This window comes from Bactrocera dorsalis, chromosome 2 (genome assembly GCF_023373825.1).
Source record: "Bactrocera dorsalis isolate Fly_Bdor chromosome 2, ASM2337382v1, whole genome shotgun sequence".
Taxonomy (NCBI): Eukaryota; Metazoa; Arthropoda; class Insecta; order Diptera; family Tephritidae; genus Bactrocera; species Bactrocera dorsalis.
Genome location: NC_064304.1, coordinates 47581912 through 47604349, shown reverse-complemented (window position 1 = coordinate 47604349; position 22438 = coordinate 47581912). Strand labels below are relative to the sequence as shown.

The following is a 22438-nucleotide window of genomic DNA, read 5'->3' as shown; positions in this document are numbered from 1 at the left end:
CTTGAAATTTTAATATCGTGTTTATAAGATCAATATCTATCGCTGGGACAACGATCAAATTTTAATTTTTAGAACTTCGATTTTTTTCTATCTAAAACTGGTCCAAAAATAACTGTTTTCAGAATCTGAACTTCAAAAGCGCGAAATTTTTTTAATTTTCAAATTTTATTTTTGGTTGTAGTCCCGGCGATAGCTGCACTCCTAATGATTAATAATTTATTTGGTTTGTATTTTTTAGATGTTCAGAAGAGTAAAAATCCACAACGGCACCGGGAGTCATCTTTTAAGATAGTTTTTTTGGACGCCATTTTTAATATTGTTAAAAATTTTTGTTATCATGTTGTCCTGGTTATCAGATCACTTAGGGCACCCTGCAAAGGGTCATCCTATCCCGTCTTACTTTGGTTCACCTTTCACCTTCTCCTCGACTGGTGGAACTCCCGCGTTCTTGACCTCGCTGTGTTCTGTTCAGGGTTGAATCTTAATCGCCTAGCCCGACCCTTGAGATCTCCTTCAACTAGGCGGTAAGGAGTGTTAATTTGGGGAAAAAACATAAGAGTCGACCGAGTGAGGGATCAGTGATCGACAGTTTCTGCGGCGAAATCAACATCTTCACTGACGGATGAGAGTATGAAACAGGAAAAGGAGATGGCTTATTATTTAGTTATCCATATTCAGGCAGCTTTAAACTAAATGACCACAATTCAGTCTTTCAGATCGAAATTGTGGGCCTAGCAGAAAATGTCAAATAGCTTCAGCTGTAACCAACAACTCCATAAACTTTCTAGTGCATAGCCAAGCAAAATTTTATGCCATCCTTAGCGACAATACTATGACTAAGTTCCTAGAGGAACACTTCAGCAACACAGGACATACTGGAAAATTGCTTTGGGTAGTTTTCATGATGGACAGACCAAAAACGTCCTACTACTAGGCAACACATTATAAGGATCATTACAGGGCACCTATCCTTAATATCCCACTTTCAGAAAATTTGAAAAACGTATTCGGAGGAATTCAGAGCATGCGAAGAGGATGATGAGGCACTGGAACATTATCTATACAATTGCCTAGCCTTCATCTGAATGAGAAAGGACATATTCCACAAGTCTCAAAATTATAACTTAAAGATATTGGGTAGCCGAGGTAAAAAAGCATCAGATTTTTTTTACCAAATCCAATCTCAGTTGCTAGATTACTTAAAATCAGCATACCGTCAGGTATGCATATTAGCATTTCTCCTTTAATTTTTAGTTCTGATACACTTCTCTTCTGCCCTCATATTTCTAGAAAAGTACCTATTTTGTACCAATCGTGCTTTCATTTTTTTTTTAGGTCTAAATGAACTTTCAAAATGGTTTTCACTGATTCTTTCGATATTCCAAGGATGGTAGTAAGATCTCTGACTGTTAATCGTCGATTCTCAACCACCAATCCCTTTAATTTTTTGACGTGTTGATCGTCAGTTGACGTTGATGGCCATTCTGAACGCGTTCTCGAACCTCTTTGAGTGATTTGTAGCAATCAAAAACACTTGCGCAAGACAACCAATCATCATCGAAGGCCTTTTCCAACATTTTGATCATTCACCAGAAATTTGATTACGCACACAAAATTAAATTCTTTGCTGAATAATTTCACTCATCGTAAAAATCGCCGACTGCATTTTATGTACTTCAGAAAGTCGAGTGTATACTAAACACTAATGATCAGTTTGATGTGATGTATGGTAGATATCAGAAAGATCATACCAGACTAGAAACAAAAATATTCCGACGAATGTGTTTTCGCGCGAAATTTAAATTAAAGGTCTTACAATTTTTTGTTCGCAGGAGGAAAATGGTAATTGCTAACTCAATTGTCTCCAATAGGCAGTTAGTATGAATTTGCAACGCAAATTTATAGAAAATATCTTATTCAGATGAGGTTGATGAAACTATTGTGCAAACAGAATTTTCTTGGAAGTGTTCGTAAACTCGTTGTTCTCTGATAGGCGAACCTCTTTAATAAAAACCTTAAAACCTTGCTTAGACACTGAAGGTATTTAACACATGAATACTAATTTTCTACTAAAAGTAATAATATAACCACAATGACGACATTACAACCATTAACTGGTGCATATATCTATGTGCTTAATGCTGAGATAAACAAAAAATTTGTTTATTAATATTACATCACAAAATAGTATTACTCTACGTAATATTCATAACAGACAGATTTAAAAGCTCATTTCATTTTAAAGAAAAACGAAACGACGTTATTATCCAACATGATCGATAGAGGGCGAGACACCGATTATAGACACCTTCCATAGATGCATTCACTTGAAGTCTCAGGACAGGAAAATGTTATTGGGATCTGATTCGGGGAACTTGGTGAATGCATAGAGTTGATGTCGGAGCATAAGCGCGAAACAATAGAGAACCAAAGCGATAATACTTAGAGCTTTCCAATTAAACAGGACTTTCTTGAATCTAGCGCCTCCTGGTGGCGCCATCTATGTCGACTGGTGCGTTAGAATCTGCTATCTTTATCAATTGCCCAGTGAGAATTTCATGACATTTCATAGATTAGAAGTAAAGTCATTGCGTTTTAAGTGTTAGTATGTTTGTGTTATCGGTGCGAAAATGAGTTTCGAACAAAGAGCCAACAATAAATTTTGTTTTAAAATTGGTAAAACTTTTACCGAAATTGATTGCCTCCCGTAGCAGAGTGCACGAGTGATTTCAACGTTTTCTAAGTGGTCATGTGGTCAACATGTGGGCCAATCAAAATCCGTGATTACCGGAAATTCCATGGAAACTGTGCCTGAATTCATCAAAAATCAGCCGAAATCATCATTGAAATTCCTGGAAATAGAATTGAACATCACCAAAACAACGATTTATTGCATTTTGACCGAACATTTAGGCTTACGAAAGGTGTGTGCACGGTTTGTTCCGCACAAATTAACTGACGACCAAAAATTGCTTAGAATCCAACATTCGAAGTTTCACACATCTTTTGTTCCTGAAGAAGCTGCTCATTTGTCAGAATCTCCCATATCGGACAAATATAGCTTATAGCTGCCATACAAACTGATCGATGAAAATCATTTCAATTCGTACTGACCAAATTAAAAGTATTATAGCTTCAGTGCAACCAAAGTTACCGTTTTTTTTATTTATTTGAGTTTGCATATTGACCATGTTACGTCTATAACAAACAGTGAACGGATAGATTGTGAACTAACCCGGCGCCAGTTTTATCGAAAAAATCATTATCAAAGATTTCCAAACATTTTTCCGACAGCTTCGAAATATAGACGTGCCTTTTAAAGGTTAGATTTAACTACAAAAGATGTGAATTCAATTCTAATTGCCCACATTTCATAGAAAGGATCTAAAATCAGCCTGCTTAGTATCAATAATAACCGTACTTTCTGTCTAACGAGAATATGACTACCCCCCATATAATGCAACTACAAGCAGGTCTTGTTAGGTCTACATTTATAAATAAAGCAAACAACGGGTTTTCAGTCGAAAACATTTATTATATTGCACTTTTCAAGACGTACAATCTAAAAACTTATTAAGCACTGTGCTTACGCACAATCTTCTCCTCACCCTCGCAGTCGAAAGTGACTTGAATGCCCTCTGGCAACCAACGTTGAGACCAGATTTCCACATTGCAATTCTTCACTTCCTTATTTCCCGCAATAAGGTCCGCATTGAATTTGTAGAGCGTACCAGAGACAACTTGGGAGCTTGCTGAGTTTACTTTCGAGATTCTATTTAAAGGAATGCAAAGAAAATAGTTTCAGTTAATTGGGTCTGAATATATTCACGTATCCGTGGAGCGGGGTGTTTTCGATAGACTTACTTATAAGCGGGTCCGTCGCCCGCCGCCAATTTGGTTAATGAATTTTGAAGTTCTTCTTGAGCCTGCTTTAAGTCCTCACCGCTGAGTGGGGTAGCGCCTCCAACTAAGTGCTGAAAAAAGAAATAGTATCAAAATAATTAACTGTGCAAATATCCATTTTCAATCCGAACTTACTTCATTAGGCAGAGCAAGAACTACTGCGATGACACACCCGAACAACACAAATAACTTAGCGCTAATCATTTTCAATTTAAAGCTTTGAGAACTACGAGCTTTGTTGCTTGTGAACGAAGAGATGAATTAAACTGCTGACATCTGGGAGGAGAACTGACTTTTATAGGCCCGTGATTCACTACTCGCAGTGCCAATAGTTGTGAGCTAACACATAACTATAGTATACTTTAGTGCACATATGCACATGTTTACAAACATACATACATACAAAGACTCATCTACGACCATAAAGCCTAGTGATAATTCGGACAACAACTACCATTACGCACACTCTATCACTGTTCTCTCAGTTCGATCATTGTTTCCAAACAAATATATACTACAGACATACATATATACCTTTACGCCACCTCATTTCAGTATTGAGCAAAATATAAGCATTAGGGCTTCTCATCGATTAGAAATTAGCTATTCTGCAACAATTTTCAGAAGTAAATTAATTACTGTGGAATGTGGAATAAACAATTTTGGGCAGGAAAATATTTATTTTGTCCTATTATCTGTCGACTCTAATCCACCCCTCCATACTGAGTACAATATCTGGGAAATAAAGTTAAAACAGTTATGTATTTAGAACATACAAGATTTATGGAATGTTTAATCCATCTTAATGTCCGTCGTTCTTGGTTAATAAAAATCCCAAAATTGAATGGGAACCTATACGAATTGTTGCAGACAGATTTACTATATAAAACTAATCCTGCTGCTATTCTTAGTTTTAAAAGCTCATAACCCCTTTCATCCAATTTAGTTCAAAATTCAATGTTTATTCTAAGTTCTATACAAATTGTCTATTTTAAGAATTTGTGCCCAAATTTTCTTCGAGGTTCACCTTCTGAGTAAATCAGTATTTTTTCATTAATGCCATTTGATAATTTTTTAAGAAATCTGATCTGTTTTTAAACTTATTGTCTTCATATTTGTCAAGAATTATCTATCCCTCAAAAGAAAGAAATTTCTTAAACTACATACATACTACGTCAATAATGATATGTCTTAAATAATTTTTTTGGATGCTCACGGTGAAACTCTATTGCTTTTTATGCTTTCTTTACTTACTACAGTTACCCTATTTAATTATATTGTCACTCATTTATTTAAAATCTTTGCATTTTCTATTTCATAGACTCAAAGTTCCGTACTCTGCCTTTGCTGAGTAAATATTAGAATTTGCGAATTTAGACCTTTCGTTAGTTCATATACATTTTTCATTTTAACAGAACTTTAAGGCATCTTTATTATTTATATAGATTTTTATAATTTAGAAAAATAATAACAGTAACCATAGGATTAGAGCAACTTATTGAATATTCATCTCACTTGCTCTTACACAGATTACCTTATATTGAAACTTTTCTAGCAAATATTTTTCTCATAAGTCTGTGATATAATAAGTATAACAAAATAATTGAAATCTAATTCTCTTCACTTCCTAGAAAAATCTTAGTAATTGTACCCGGCACCCAACACTTCGCACCACACTGTAAAAACATTTATTGATGTACATACACATGTATGTATGTATGTGGCAATATCACGGGGATGCCCATCATTTTACATTAGCATATTGCATACATATTCATACTTGATAAAAACATTTGTCAATATGTGTTATATATTTGTTCTTCCGACAACAAGAAAAACATACGACGAAATCGTACATATGTATATCCAAAGCGGCAAAATAGAAAATGATCTTAAATATTTACATATGATTATCGCTTTGAACAGGTGTCATTAAACGAAAACCTAAAAGTTGCCATAACTAAGCCGGTTTGAAGTTCTATTTAGAAAAAGTGGGAGTGGGCCCGTCAATATGTAGGTGCCAAATTAGCTGAACGTATAATATTGGATAAACTTTGGTTTAATGTCGAAAATTTATGAAATTATTTACTATATATACGTTATTATTATATAAATGTATTAACTTCCGTTATTGAAAAAAAACCGATGAACATGATTGCAGTTGGTCTAGACCTTGATCCCTAATATCATCAATTGCGATCTTCTTGTTGACGTTTTGACATCAGTTCAATATAAAATTTAGCCTCTTCGATTTAGTTTATGTCAGATACATATATCTCATTTGAGGATGATTTTAGTATAATTTTCGCTATGGGAAGTAGAATATAGTTATAAAACTAATTGACTAGCTCAGTGAGATGTTCTAGTAAGCAGAGAACTGCAAGTGTTACCATTTGTTCATATTGAACTATAACTCTAACGAAATCTTTGTTTGAAGTTAGAAACAACCAGGCTTTAATTATTTGAAAAGCTTTGTTAAACTAATATTTTTTGGGAAATATGATATATTGTTGAAGTGGTACATATTGAATCCCCATTTATAATGTTCCTCAATAAAAGTTTACATAACACTCACGCCAATCTCGGCTATACCATAAATATCATCTTATCGCAAGTAACAAACTACTGTGATCAGACTGAAAGGTGATTTTTTTTTCGAATTTGTTAATTTAGTCAAAACGAGTGGTGATGTGAATTTTCTGAATAGCCAGAAGTTACACGAAGGAAAATCAGGCGAATGCGGTGGTTGCCGCACGATATTAGTTAAAAATGTGGCGAAATGATCACGAATAACCAATGCAGTATGAGATGGTGCATTGTCGCACTTTTTTGTTCAATAAATTCAGACATATGTAGTAAAAATCAAAGAATTCACTTTTAGAGCCCCAATTTGACGGGAAATTTAGCATAGATGTCTACTAACTACTACCAACTTACAGAAAAAAGATTAAGGATATAAAAGCTGAATCGAAGAAGGCTCTGATGGCCATCACGACGGGGGATTTTCCCAAGTGCTATGATGACTGGAAAATTCGTTGGCATAAGTGTATTGCAGCTGGAGGGTGTTACTTTGAAAGATATGAAATGGAGAAAATTCACCTCTCAATTTGATCACAGTAGTATGTTTAAATATGTGTATACAAGAACAGTGAACGAAACCATTGAATATCGCTGACAAATATGTAATCAAATCTCTCTATTTTCATTTGGATAACTGAACTTCCACAAGATGGTTGAACCTACTTTTATATCGAGTTACTGGTGATATTAGAACGGGAGAGGATCATACAAGTTTTGGTAAATTTCAGTGGGTTGTGGGATCCAAAACTTTAAGAAACATTATATTTTATTTGAATAAAATCTAAAGAAAATCTTAATAAATTATATACGAAATTACAAGCCTTCCATGCGGAAATTTTGTAAAAAGAAATATTCCCATCATCGCTTCAAATGCTTGAATATACAAGAGATGAAGTTTTTAAAAAATGCCGTTAGCACTCACGCGAAGTGGTTTGCGATAACAAAACAAAGATATCAACTATCTTCCGTAATTATTTCGGAATCTGGTGGCATTTGTTCTATGTATGGCAACACATTGTACTTATCTACATATATATAATACATATACATACTATGTAAAGTAAATAAGAGCAGGTGGCAATATATGTACACACATGCATACATACATACAAGTATATTAGCATGCATACATAAGTATACGCTGATTGTATCAACATGTTTTTATTTTGTTTATACATCCAAATACATACATATGTACATAGCTACACATTTTGTACTTTGATATTTGCCCTTTTCTCATGATATAAAAACCTGTTAATATTATTAACATAATTTAAAATTTGTTTGTTTTTTACGTCATTTGAGATAAATGTTACTGTTACCATGTGGATCGAGGTGTCCAAACAAACTTTTTTACAATAGCCAAAGTGAAACCTATTTTACCTTTGCCCTTTTGTATGAAGTTTCCAGTCTCGTTAATGTTCTTTAGCGCTCAATATAATGATTTCAAGTTACTATATCATAGTAATATGTTTTCCTGAAATAGATACATACATATGTATGTAGCTGGAAGATATCGTGTATTTGGTGTTTTCTTTTGGTTGGTTGTTGGTGTTTTTGCACGGATTTGGTCAAACGCTTGGATACCAGTTGTTGCTTAACAATTGGAGAAAGCGGTATCTGCAACAACACTTTTTCCTAATGAACATTTAAATGTTAATTAGCGCCATTTTGAAATATCCAAACTGTTTACAGTTTATTAATTTTGAAGGCATATTCAAAACTATTATACAAACAAGTAAGGAAGAGGTAAGTTCGAGTGCAACCGAACAAGTTGTACTCTTGCAACTTGCAAGGATCATAGCCAGTGAAATATTTTAAGGTGAAAAACCAATCATATAGAGGAAAGTCAGCCGAATGTTCGAAAACCCTGATATTAGTTATATAGGGGCTAGGTTTAGTTTTCACTCAAATTTATCTATTTTTAGCAGAAAGATACGCTGTTACGAATAAAACACGGTCAATTATTTTCATTGGGATAACTCACATATTGCCCGATATATACGGTACAAAGTCACCCAGAAGATCGAAAACTTTTATATTAAGTATATGGGGGCTAAGGGAAGTATTTTTGATATATAGACATACCATTATAAAACAAGGATTATTTCTTAATTTCAGTTATATATGTATATCCCACATTGAACGACATTTTCCATCAAAAGTCAACTATAGGTACCGGCGTCTAAATATTTGGTAGTTGAACAGTTTTTGGTCATAAGGTGGCACACACCAAAAAAATATTTCGTGCAAAGTTTTATCCCGTTATAATAATTGCTTGTTGATTTGTGTACTGGAAAGTGAACGAATCAAAAGGAATTTAAAATTGTGCTATATGGGAAGTAGGCGTGGCTGTTGTTCGATTTGGTCATAGCACATAAGAATGTAAGATGAATGCCACGTACTAAATTTTTTCAAAATCGGTTGGTCGAGTCCCAAGGTATGGGTTTTCACCAAACCGGTGCCACGACCATAGTTCAATTTTCACACCAGCTCCCATAAAACTCTCTCACACCATTTAGGTGGTAAAATTTCTCAGTTCCTCGCGTATTTAGTTATTGATTTATCAAGCTTTTAGTATTTTTTAATAGTACCGTTATATGGGGATTGAACGGGTTAATCCTCCAATTTCATCCATTTTCACATTGTCAGAAGTTCTTATTAAATTTGTACTCAGCAAATTTGGTTGTTATAGCTTAAGTGGTTTAGGAAAAATGTACATTACACTTGTTAAAGGGTGGGACCACGCCCACTTTACAAAAAACTTTACCCTCAGTTGCCCCTTGCTACTGCGACCCTCTGCACCAAATTACAGATCTATGTCAGTGCTTAGTTATGGTTAATGGCGATTTGTGGGCGTGGCGATAATCCGATTACACCACACGAAATTTGTTTTGGTACTAAAAACCCGAGTACCAAGTTTCATCGAAATATCTCCATTTTTACTCAAGTTGCAGCTTGCACGGACAGACGGACAGACAATCAATCGGATTTCAACTTTTCTCGTCATCCTGATCATTTATGTATATATATTGTATATATGTAATCCTATATCTATGTCGTTTAATTTTAGGTAATACATACAACCGTTAGGTGAACAAAACTATTATACCCTGTAGCAACAGGGCGCAAGAGTATAAAAATTAATAACTTCGTTCGACTAAACCCTATATCTCCCATAGTAACAGTCAGTAACGAATCGATGAATTTTTTATATTTTAGAGAAACTGGGCGTGGTTTTACAAATATAATTATTTTAATAATAGAATACACAAGTAAAATACACACTATCAAGAATATTCGCATTGAAATGTGGTACCCGAAATGTTCTGATAACATCAAAATGATCCAAGGAGAACTATAATTAGAAAATGAACAACAATTTTACAAAAAATAATAAAAATAATAAAAGAATTAGTGCTTAAAAGCAATATATTCATTAAATCTGCATTTGACAAACCGCGAAATTTTCCAAGTATTTTGCAATCAGAAGAGAGTTTTCTCAGAAAGCTATCCAATCGGAGCCAAGGGTTGTTTTACAACTTCAAGACCATGAAGTAAAATTTCATGAACCGATAGAGGGAGATAAATCTAAGTAAATTTGCCTACAAGCTGGTTTGTGGTTTCAAGAGCGTAATTATAACATTTGACTGAATTATTCTTATTACCCGAATACATGGTTTGCAACAACGTTGAAACTCTAAGTATTAAATCTTTATAAATTCCCGATATATCAAGAATATTAAAAAAATCTTAAAATTGTACGATGGGTGTGACACCGCCTATCTTTAGGTAAGTTACATTACTTGTTTCATTATAAGGCTTTGAATCTCCAATTGGCGCCACCTTGCGAAAAGAAGAAACGACTGGCGAGCTGTTGTTAACTCGGCTATAATCGCGTAAGCGATGTCTACGTCAGTAAAGAAAAAGAAGTCGAAAAAGTCTTTTCGTATTTTGTCAGTAGATGTTGCGGTCATATATCACATTGTGTCATACCATATAGGTTGATAAACTTCATTCAACCAAAATAAATTAAATTCGGAGAAGTTGAAAAAAGGTTACATCTGTTAAAAAATTAGTGGAAATAATGAAGAAATTCGCTGAATTTTGAAATTATTGTATAAAAAAGAGGAGAATGTGCGTTTGCTTCCGTTCTGGAAATTTCGATTTGAAAGAGGCACATTGCTCTGGTCGACCAAGCGTCATCTGCGATTCTTTGTTGAAACGAAAATCGAATCGTTTTCGAAGCGAATAGTAACAGGATACGAAAAGTGGATCAAATAAAACAATATGTGCGTAAAAGATCATGGTCCAAGCGTGGTGATGTTCAACAAATGGTCGCAAAGCTAGGATTGACTATGAACTGCTCCAGCCTGGTGCAACGATTTACAATTTACTGTCAACAATTGATGAGACTGAAGGAAGCAATCAAAAAAAAGGTCAGAACTGATCAACAGAAAGGGTTTCGTCTTTCATCCTAGGGTTGTCCTGACACTCCACACACATGTTTGATGAGTCGGCAAGAACTGGGACAGCTTGACTGGGAAATTTTGATGTATCCACCATATAGCCCTGACCTTGCACCATCGGACTGCTATTTGTTCCGGTCGATGCAGAACTCCCTAAATGGAGTAAAATTGGCCTGTGAAAATTACTTGTCGCAGTTTTTCGCCGAAATACCAAAAAAAATTTACACTGATGGAATAATGTCTCTAGTAGAAAAATGTCAAGAAGTGGTCGACCAAAATGGTACATATTTGGTTCATTAAAGTGCATTATAAATATAACAAGTAAGGAAGAGTTAACTTCCTATGTAACCGAACATTTTGTATCTTGCAACTTTCAAGAATCAAAGCCAGTGAAATACTTTAACGTGTAAAACCAATCGAAAATCCTGAAATTAGTTATATAGTGACCAAGCCAAGTTTTTACTCAAATTGATCTATTTTTGGCAGAAAGATACACTATTACGAACAAAACACGGTCTCTTATTATATTTTCATTGGGATAACTCACATATTGGCCGATATGTATACGGTACAAAATCAGCCGGAAGTTCGAAAATCTGTATATTAAGTATATGGGTATAAGGGAAGTATTGGTCCGATTCAATTTTAGACATACAGACATACCATTATAAGAGAAGGATTATCCCTTAATTTTAATTATATATATCACACATTGATCAATATTTTTTAACAAAAGTCAACTAGAAGTACCGGGGTCTAATATTCGGTACCTGGGACTTGAACAGTATTCATCAGATTTCAACAATTTTTAGTCACAAGGTGGCACTCAGTATATATTATTTGTTCTTGATTGTGTACTGGAAACTGAACGAATTTAGTGGAATTTCATTTGTGCTTTATGGTAAATAGGCGTAGTTATTATTCGAGATAAAGGTGTTCACCAAAAAGTTGGCGGTCCCACACGTCCATCGTCCAATTTTTTCCCCGGCCCCTATAAAGCTTTGTCATACTATTCGGTGTGAATTTTTTACGTTTCTAGCGCATTTAGTTATTGATTTCTCTCGCTTTTAGTTGTTTTGAACAGTACCGTTATATGGGGAGTGAGCGGGGTTTTCATCCGATTTTATCCATTTTCACACTCTCGATAGTATTTAGTTCTTGCAATATTCATGGTGGGCGAATTTTGTTGTTGTAGCTTTTTCTAAATTTTTTGCTCACAGGTGTCCATTTACTATTGCAATCCCCTGTGTCAAATTACAATTTTATATTTTAATTTAATCCTTAGTTATGGCATTTTATAGGTTTTCGGTTAATGGGGATTAGTAGGTCCGATTACGCCCATCTACGAAGCTTTTTTTGGTACTAAAAACCTGCATACCAAGTTTTATCAAGATATCTCAATTTTTACTCAAGTTACAGCTTGCACGGACAGACAGACGAGCAGACAGACAGCCAACTGGGTTTCAACTTTTCTCGTCATCCTGATCATTTATATGTATGTGTATATGTATGTATATTTATATAAAATATTATAGTTTTGTTTACCTAACGGTTGTACTTCAACTTATTTTTTTACACTCATGCAACCAGTGAATATATATATATATATATATATATGTATCTCCATTAGTTGTACACAACTGTTTTCATGAGAACTAAAAAAAATAAATTGAAGTTTGATTAGAAATACGAAAATATCCAATATTTTCATAGTTTAGCGCTGAATATCAATAGAGTTGGTCTAGCCTTTGGTCTAAACCTTAAATCCGAAATATAATTGATTCGGATCCTCTGACTGACGTGTCTTATTTGAAGATGATTTTATTATAATTTAGCTAAAGCGAAGTAAACATGACAACAAAATTAAATGAGTTCATGACTTACATATATATAACTTAATAAAATATCCACGTTGCTTGTATTCCATTCACAATTTCGTCAAATAATGAAGGTTGAATTCTTTAGCAACATTATTTAATATAAAATTTCTGAAAGTAGCTTTGATCCTTGCAAGTTGCAAGAGTTGAATTGTTCGGTTGCACCCGAACTTAGCCCTTCTCAACTTGTTTGTATAATACTTTTGAATATGCCTTCAAAATTAATAAACTGTAAACAGTTTGGATATTTCAAAATGGCGCTAATTAACATTTAAATGTTCATTAGGAAAAAGTGTTGTTGCAGATACCGCTTTCTCCAATTGTTAAGCAACAACTGGTATCTAAGCGTTTGACCAAATCCGTGCAAAAACACCAACAATTTAAATCATTCTACATCTGACACTGGCAAAAGTTTTTTGAACAACCAATCAAAAGAAAACACCAAATACTCGATCTCTTCCAGATACATATGTATGTATCTATTTCAGGAAAACATATTACTACGATATAGTAACTTGAAATCATTATATTGAACGCTAAAGAACATTAAGAGACTGGAAATACATTAGGGCAAAGGGAAAATAGGTTTCTCTTTGGCTAAAAGTTTGTTTGGACACCTCGATCCACATGGTAACAGTAACATTTATCTCAAATGACGTAAAAAACAAACAAATTTTAAATTATGTTAATAATATTAACAGGTTTTTATATCATGAAAAAAGTGGCAAATATCAAAGTACAAAATGTGTAGGTATGTACATATGTACAATGTGTATTTGAATGTACAAGGTGCGTTTCAAAGTAAACAGGACTTAAAAAACACACAGAACAAATGGTTTTTTCGGCAAAGTCAGTATATTTTATTCAAAATAGTTTACTTATGCTTCAATACAGCTTTGTGCACGGTCCAGAAGTATGTCGAACGTGTGTTAAGCTCGCTGGCCGATATGGCCGCCAGTATGCCAGTGCAAGCCTTTTGAATGGCCCATACGTCTGCATAACGCTTTCCTTTTAAGTCGCACGGTGTCATATCAGGTGAATACGGGGAGTGGTTAATAGTTAAATTGTGATTTTTGGTCAAATAATAAGGTAATAATAATGTTAGATTTTGAGCAATTTTTGGTCGTCAGTCAATTTGTGCGGAACAAATCGTGCAGACACCTTTCGTAAGCCCAAATGTTCGGTCAAAATGCAATAAATCGTTGTTTCAGTGATGTTCAATTCTATTTCCAGGAATTTCAATGATGATTTCGGCTGATTTTTGATGAATTCAGGCACAGTTTCCATGGAATTTCCGGCAATCACGGATTTTGATTGGCCCACACGTTGATCGTCATTTATGTCCTCACGACCACTTTGAAAACGTTTAAACCACTCGTGCACTTTGCCAAGGGATAGGCAATCATCGCCAGAAACTTGTTTCATCATTTGAAACGTTTCAATAAAAGTTTTACCGAAAAGTTTTCGCATCGATAACACAAACATACTGACACTTAAAACGCTGGACAATCGATAAAGATAGCAGGTTCTAACGCCACCAGGGGGCGCTAGATTCAAAAAGTTCTGTTTACTTTAGAACGCACCTTATATAAAAAATAAAATAAATACAATTCGATACGCAGCATGTATATATGTACATATATGTATGTACACATATTAGCGGCATGCTCTTATTTACTTTATATAGTATCTATATGTATATACATATGTACATATATATGTATATATCTTCGAGTACATTGCCATACATAGAACAATTGTCAACGAATTCCGAAATAATTATGAAAGATATTTTCTTTGTTTTGTTATCGCACACCACTTCGCGTGAGTGGAAAATATCATACACAGCTAACGGCATTTTTTAAAAACTTCATCTGTTGTATACATACATACACAAGCATTTGAAGCGATGATGGAAAAATCTTATTTTGATAAATTTCCGTATGAAAAATCCGTAACATATAATTTAGTAAGATCTTCTTCAGGTTTTGTTCAAATAAAATATCATGTTTCTTGAACTTTTGGATCTAACAACCCACCAACACGTGTGTGATCGTCTCTCTTTCTAATATCACCACAAACTCTGTATAAAAGTAGGTCTTAACCGTCTAATGGAAATTCAGTTATTCAAATGAAAATATCTCTGCAGGATTTCATCTCATATGTATGTATATACGAGATACCTACATACATATGTACATATGTACTATATACATATTATGATCACAAGCATGAACTATCTTATTCCAGACAAAAGCGGTGCCCTTCTCAAAGTAATTTAGAACTAGGACCAAGCTTTTCAAATAATTAAAGCCTGGTTGTTTTTTATTTCAAACAAACACTTTACTAGAGTAATAGGTTATATGAATCAATTATTATACTTCCCGTTAATTTGTTATTAAAATTATCTTCGAATGAGATATACATATATATCTGACATAAACTATATTTTGTATTGAACTGATGTCAAAACGTCAACAAGAAGATCGCAATTGATGATGTTAGGGATCACGGTCTAGACCAACTGCAATCATGTTCAGCGGCTTTTTCAATAACGGAAGTTAATACATTTATATAATAAGTACGTATATATAGTAAATAATTTCATAAATTTTCGGCATTAAACCAAAGTTTATCCAATATTATACGTTAAACTAATTTGGCACCTACATATTGACGGGCCCACTCCCACTTTTTCTAAATAGAACTTCAAACCGGCTTAGTTATGGCAACTTTTAGGTTTTCGTTTAATGACACCTGTTCAAAGCGATAAATATATGTAAATAAAATAATTTTCTATTTTACCGGTATGAATATAAGATATTGTCGTATGTTTTTCTTGTTGTCGGTAACACAAATATATAAAACATATCGACAAATGGTTTTGTCAAGTATGAATATGTATGCAATATGCTAATGTAATATAATGGGCGTCCCCGTGATATTGGTTTATACAAGTATGTACATACATACATAAATATTTTTACAGTGCGGTGCGAAGTGTTGGCTGCCGTACTCAATTACTTAGATTTTTAAGATTACTAATAAATGATTTTTTTTACATTTATTCTAATAAATAAATAAACAAATATGTGCCATTTTGGTCGACCACTTTTTGCAAGGAGGAGTATGAGAGCTGCTCCTGCCACGATATAAAAATCGTGATTGACGACTTTAACGCCAGGGTGGGCAAAGAAGGTATCTTTGGCACAACGGTCGATGAATTCAGCCTCAACGATGAAACATCCCCAAATGGGTTGAAGCTGATCGACTCGAAAAGAAAAAGAAAGTTGCTTAATTTTGCAAAACATTAATTATTTTATTAGAAATTGTTTCAAAATTGTTTCGTTTTCGTTTCAAATGTAATTTGCATGGACTACTCAGAAACAATGATGCCGCCAATCACCCAGACATTATTATGCATGTGAATAAGAGGGTGAAATATCCACATCAAAATTGTTTTCTCAAAATAAACTCAGTGATTTAATAAGTGATCAAGTTAGGGATGATAAAACACTTAGTGAAAGCTTTGGACGTGGAGGGATATTGTTTTAGTGACATGTATAGCAAAATTCATAACTTAGCATTTAAAAGCTGTAAGGTGGACCGTTTGCTGGTCCCCATATGACTCTTCTAGAAAGTGTAGCTTGGAAAAGTTTAGTTTTGATAGTAGAAATTTTCTTATGTAACCATAAGGCAACAAATTATGAAGAAATTGTGCAAAAAATATATGACCAACGTTAAGATTGTAAAAGCAAATATAGGGTGGGCCATATAAAATTTTAAATTTCGAAGATAGGGCGTAAAAGATTGAGTGTTGCCCAAGTCTTCCTCTTCAATTTGCTTGAAGAAAAATTCGGTTAACATTGCGCGATATCGCTCGCCATTGATGGTTACGGTTCCTTCTTCATTTTCGAAGAAAAATGGGCCGATGATTCCACCAGACCAAAATCCGCACCATACAGTGATTCGTGCTGGGTGCATTGGCTTTACGACGATTACGTGTGGGTTTTCTGTGCCCCAAATGCGACAATTCTGCTTGTTAACGTAACCATCGAAGTGGAAATGAGCCTCGTCCGAAAAGATGATTTTTCGGTAAAATTGACCATCCTCGGTCAAACGATCTTCTGCCCAATCTGCGAACTGTAGAATAGTGAATAGCGACCCATTTCGTAAAATTTAGACTTTTTACTGAATATCTGTCACTTTCCGAATGGTATTTGACGTTTCCAATGTCAAAATATAGATAATTCAAATTTAAAACGTTAGATGGCCCACCCGTTATAACTATAAACATTTTCCGATAGCTTCGAAATATAGAAGTGCCTTTTAAAGGTTAGATTTAATAACACAATATATGAATTCAATTGCAAGAAAGAAATTCATTGAAAGGATCCGTAATCAGCCTACTTGGTATCTTTAACAACCGTACTTCATGTTAATCGAGAATATTACTACCCCCGAATAGTCCAACTACAAGCAGGTCTTGTTAGGTCTCCATTTATAAATAAAGCAAACAACGGGTTTTCAGTCGAAAACATTTATTATATTGCACTTTTCAAGCCGTACAATCTAAAAACTTATTAAGCACTGTGCTTACGCACAATCTTCTCTTCACCCTCGCAGTCGAAAGTGACTTGAATACCCTCTGGCAACCAGGGTTGAGACCAGATTTCCACATTGCAGTTCTTCACTTCATTATTTCCCGAAATAAGGTCCACATTGAATTTGTAGAGCGTACCAGACACAACTTGTGAGCTTGCTGAGTTCACTTTCGAGATTCTAATTAAAAGTAAACAAAGGAAATAGTTTAAGTTAGTAGGCTGAGAAATACTGCTATGCGGTATATTCGGATCTGAATGTATTGTCGATAGACTTACTTATAAGCGGGTCCATCGCCCGTCGCCAATTTAGTCAATGAATTTTGAAGTTCTTCTTGAGCCTGCTTTAAATCCTCACCGCTGAGTTGGCTGACGCCTCCAAGTAATTGCTGGAAAAATCAATATCAAAATAATTAAATGTGTTCAAGTCATGTAATGTACTCACGAACTTACTTCATTAGGCATAGCGAGAACTACTGCGATGACACACCCGAACAACACAAATAACTTAGTGCTAATCATTTTCAATTTGAAACTTTGAGAACTAGGAGCTTTGTTGCTTTTGAACGAAGAGATACGTTACACTGCTGACAACTGGGAGGAGAACTGACTTTTATAGGCCCGTGATTCACTACTCGCAGTGCCGATAGTTGTATGCTAACACACAACTATAGTATATGTACTTTAGTGCTCGTATGCACATGTTTACAAACATACATACATATGTACATATGTACATACAAAGACTCATTTGCTCATTGTTTCATGTGGAAAGCAAACACAAAGGCAGAAGCATAGTGATAATACGGGCAACGACCACCATTACGCACACTCAATCACTGTTCTCTCAGTTCGATCATTGTTTACAAATAAACATCAGTATATACATACATACATACATATATGTATACCTGTAAGTCACCTCACTTGAGTATTGTGTAAAATATAAGCACTAGTGCTTCACATTGATTTGAAATTAGGTATTCGTAACATCTTTGATAAATAAATTAATTACAAACAATTTTGGCAGAAAAATATTTCTTTTGTCCGCTTATCCGCCGACTCTGATCTACCCCTCCATACTGAATCAAATATTTTTACTTCGTGGACTTCTTAATGTAACGTATCTAGGAAATAAAATTAGAGTAGTTCTGTAAATTGTGAGCTAATTTTTATACTCTTGCAACATGTTGCCAAAGACAAGACGTATAGAAAAACTGTACATGACAAACTTTTAGGAAATTTTATTTGCTACAAAAAAGGTCCGAGGTCAAAATAGCTATCTTTAATATTTCTCGAGATATTCCACGGCTGAATGGAATTTTCATAGCTTTTTTATTACATTTCATCCATGAAAATTCTATAAAGCCTTACTTAAAAAGCCGAATGTACATTTTTTCTCTAGCTCTTGTCATTTACGAGATATATACAAAAAATGCGAATTTCGTGGAAAAATCAGGTTTAGAGCCCCGTACTACCTCGCCGGTGTGAGTTTCGACTTTGTCGCAATGGGCGCTTTTGTGGAGTGTTCAATTCCGAGGAATATGTGACTAAAGTCAAAGCGGAGCCATAAAATGCCTCTGAGCTATAGAAATTTAAAGATAAAAAATCACGATTGTCGTGTATTTTCAATGGAAAATCTTTACATACAATAGATAAATAAATATATCTATCTTTACATACAAAATATAAATAGTTAAAAAAACACCCTAATATACATACATACATACATATATGTATAGTATTTATGATCAGGGTGACGAGACGAATCGAATTCCAAAAGACTGTCTGCCTGTCCGTCCGTGCAAGGTGTAACTTGAGTAAAAATTGAGATAACGTAATGAAACTTACTCTCGTCTCTTGGAAAGAATGATATAACGGGTTCGTAGATGGTCGTAATCGGACCAATGCCACGCTTACAAAACGCTATTAAACGAAAACTTATAAAGTGCCATAATTCTGATACTAAGCATGTGGGCAAAAAAAAAAATTAAAAAAAAATGTGTGTGTGTCCGCCCTCTAAAAGGTAATATGCATATCTCCCAAACCTATATTTACTAGATTCGCTGAGGCATAAATCGCTTAAGCACTCCTACCAACGTTGTATGGTAAAAACGGACGAAACCAGATACTAACCCCGCCTACTCCCCATAAAACAATTCTGTTAAAAACTACTAAAAGCGCGACAAATTTCTTCAAAGTACTGTTGAACTAGCCGTTTTTTAAAAGGAATGTTATACCCTTATTATTATCCTAATTAAAAGTTTCCATACCTTTAATCTGTTTCAGTCATGCCAAGCGCACATTATAAATATTTTCAAAAAGGTAGAAAAAATCAGCGTTGCCCTTTATTTGAGCTGAGCTATGCTAGACATACGAGTAAAGCTGAGCTATGCTAGATTAAAACTTACTACTGTCTACGGTTAAATAACATCAAGCATTCTTATCGCAAGTATTTGTTGAGAATGGTTCTGCATCAACCAGATTATAACATACATATGAATTATATACAAGAACCGTGAGCGAGGGTAATGGTTATCGCTGACAAATATCCCCTATGAAGAATCGCCCACCTAGCACTTTGGTCATGTTTCAGTTGATATAGACTTATTTTAGATACCTTGAAAATTATATAACAGCATAACTATTTTAAATGAACTATTGGTCATTTGCTCAAAAAGAAAAGTATTTTCAGTTAGTTAACTGAAGTTCACTTAAATGGTGGAGTCCTATATACGATGATTTCGTAAATAGAAAAATATATGTGATTAAGCAGTTAATATAACGGGATAAAACTTTGTACGAATAGTGCCTTTGAGTTGTGCCACCTTATGAGCAAAAATTATTCAAATCGACCCAAAATTGCTTAAGTCCCTAGGTATCGAAAAAGTGAACCACAGTAACTATAGTTGGTTTTTGACCAATGTGTGAAATATGTATGTATATAATTGAAATTCAGGAATAATCCTTTCCTGCTAATAGGACGTCTGTGTGTCAAACATGATTTGAATCGGCCCAATACTTTCCTTAGCCTCCATATACCTAACTTTATACCGAGACTGTGAGCAAAGAGTAGTAAGACTTTGTAATGTAAATTTCGCTCGAAATCTCATTCGTCGAAATATTTTTTTCTAGGCAGGTATGGCAGTGTCATTTGAGCCAAATGTAAAATCACGCTTGTCTTTTTGAAATATATAAAGTGCTTTTTCGATTTTTACGATGAGAGAAATTATTCAACAAAAAAGTTCCATTAAATTTTGTGTACGGAACCAAATTTCTGGTGCCAAAACGTTAAGAATCGTCGGAATACCGAAAGGGTCAATGTAAGAAGATTTGGACCTAAGAGAAGGGATACCACAATTGGTTCCGAAATCACTAAATTTTTTCGAAAAACAGCATCGCGTTAACGTCTGTGAAATAATACTTTCCGACTACCAGGATGTCATGAAACGTATTATTACTGGCGATGAGTTTTGAATCTATGCTTACGACCCAGAAACAGACAATTATTCGGCCGAATATCGTGGCAAAGGTGAGCCGAAGCCGAAAAACCACGTCAAAGCAGGTCAAAAATCAAGGTTATGTTGACAGTTTTCTTCGATTATCGAGGTGTGGTGCACTCCGAATTCCTTCCGACCGGCCAAACTGTCAAAAAAAAATACTATTTGAGTGGTATGCTTCGTATGCGCGAAGCTATTCGTAAAAACAGGCCGGAATTATGACCGGCAACTCTTGTTTTTTGCACCACGATAATGCATCGTCGCATACTGCATTGATTCTTCGTGAGTTCCATTTCATTTGCAGGTTTGAAGTCAACTATCATGGCAAAGAGCATTGATACCTCTTCCAGTCAATTAAAATAATAAATTTATTATAAATACTCAGGGGTGTTGTAGAATCCAAGACACAATTGCTTAGCTATCAGAGTTGCAAACCAATTCTGATTTTCATTGATGTCACGGAATCTGTTTGAATTTTCGTCTTTTCGAACATACGCAAAACCATTATTCAAATCAGAATTTAATGAGTTCCGATTTAAAGGAAGATTTTAAAGATAACATTTATCGATTAAAGAAATACGCATTTGGTTTATTACGTTTTGTAAATCTTCTTTAAGTGTGGAGCCTGCTTTAGAAGCTTAAAAAAATCGTTTTTTTTTGCTTAAAACCTTTTAAAAATTATCTGAGAATGTGTCCCCAAAGTTATGATGGGAATTCGAAATATTGTCGATTCTAGAAGGGAAATAGTGACCGAACGTCTAGCAGATGAGCGCTTGGGCAGAAAGCGAAAACTTTGAATTCTCGCTTTTTCATTTTACGATTTTTCTTAATTGCCGGGCAGGATAGAAAATCAAACTAAACGTCGTATGGAATTGGGGCAAAGTTTATTATCTTTAGCATTAAATTATCATCTATTTAAACTAAAAAAAAGCAAAGAAAAGTTAAGTTTGAACATACATAGATATATTTAAACAAAAAACGTAGCATTTTTTTTTTTGTCAAACACCACTTTTTTTCAAATTTAAAAAAAAAAATTAGAATTTTACACTTTTTTTTAAGTTTCCTAGTTTAACTTGAACATAAGTTATTAACAAATATGAATCTTTTTGAATTTTTTGTTTCCTATAGAAATTGCGACCTGCTGTCCGACAATTGCACATGCAAGATGCATCGGGCAGTTGCTTCCTTAAGGCAGAATATGAAAGAATTCGTATCCAAAAAATTGTCGAATGATGTTTAAATACATAACTATAAACACTAGAAATTTCGCTTTAATCAATTATTTCTTTCCCTCCAAAGAAAAACCTCAAAAAATCGATTTTTTTAAGCCTCTAAAGTAGGCTCCCCCCTTAAGTATCCATAATTCATATCAATAATTAAGACATGTCGTGTTTTATTCTAATGTTTTCTCCTATAGAAATAAAGACAAATTAATTTGTAACAATAAAATAACTTGATTTGTTAACTTTGAACTTTCAAATTTGTGTGCGACTATCTTCTTGCTTTGT

At 34.3% G+C, this 22438-nt stretch overlaps 2 protein-coding genes across 2 annotated transcripts; both read right to left on the bottom strand.

The window, feature by feature from the left end:
- Window positions 1-3514: 3514 nt before the first annotated feature.
- LOC105225792 (sarcocystatin-A-like) lies at window positions 3515-4197 on the bottom strand. The gene is made up of 3 exons (XM_011204416.4): window positions 4039-4197; window positions 3865-3974; window positions 3515-3772 (listed from the first exon to the last, which is right to left on the bottom strand). The coding sequence occupies exons 1-3, from the start codon at window positions 4105-4107 to the stop codon at window positions 3574-3576; spliced, it is 378 nt and encodes a 125-aa protein (XP_011202718.2). The 5' UTR covers window positions 4108-4197; the 3' UTR covers window positions 3515-3573.
- Window positions 4198-17353: 13156 nt separating this feature from the next.
- On the bottom strand, window positions 17354-18042 carry LOC105225791 (sarcocystatin-A). Its single transcript, XM_011204415.2, has 3 exons — window positions 17884-18042; window positions 17710-17819; window positions 17354-17611 (listed from the first exon to the last, which is right to left on the bottom strand). The coding sequence occupies exons 1-3, from the start codon at window positions 17950-17952 to the stop codon at window positions 17413-17415; spliced, it is 378 nt and encodes a 125-aa protein (XP_011202717.2). The 5' UTR covers window positions 17953-18042; the 3' UTR covers window positions 17354-17412.
- Window positions 18043-22438: the final 4396 nt, after the last annotated feature.

Excerpts from the sequence above, each read along its gene's own strand:
- LOC105225792 (XM_011204416.4), bottom strand. The coding sequence starts at position 4,107 with ATGATTAGCGCTAAGTTATTTGTGTTGTTCGGGTGTGTCATCGCAGTA. Across the intron at positions 3,975-4,038 it reads TTCTTGCTCTGCCTAATGAA|CACTTAGTTGGAGGCGCTAC; the intron begins GTAAGTTCGGAT and ends TTCTTTTTTCAG. Across the intron at positions 3,773-3,864 it reads GGCGACGGACCCGCTTATAA|AATCTCGAAAGTAAACTCAG; the intron begins GTAAGTCTATCG and ends TCCTTTAAATAG.
- LOC105225791 (XM_011204415.2), bottom strand. The coding sequence starts at position 17,952 with ATGATTAGCACTAAGTTATTTGTGTTGTTCGGGTGTGTCATCGCAGTA. Across the intron at positions 17,820-17,883 it reads TTCTCGCTATGCCTAATGAA|CAATTACTTGGAGGCGTCAG; the intron begins GTAAGTTCGTGA and ends TGATTTTTCCAG. Across the intron at positions 17,612-17,709 it reads GGCGATGGACCCGCTTATAA|AATCTCGAAAGTGAACTCAG; the intron begins GTAAGTCTATCG and ends ACTTTTAATTAG.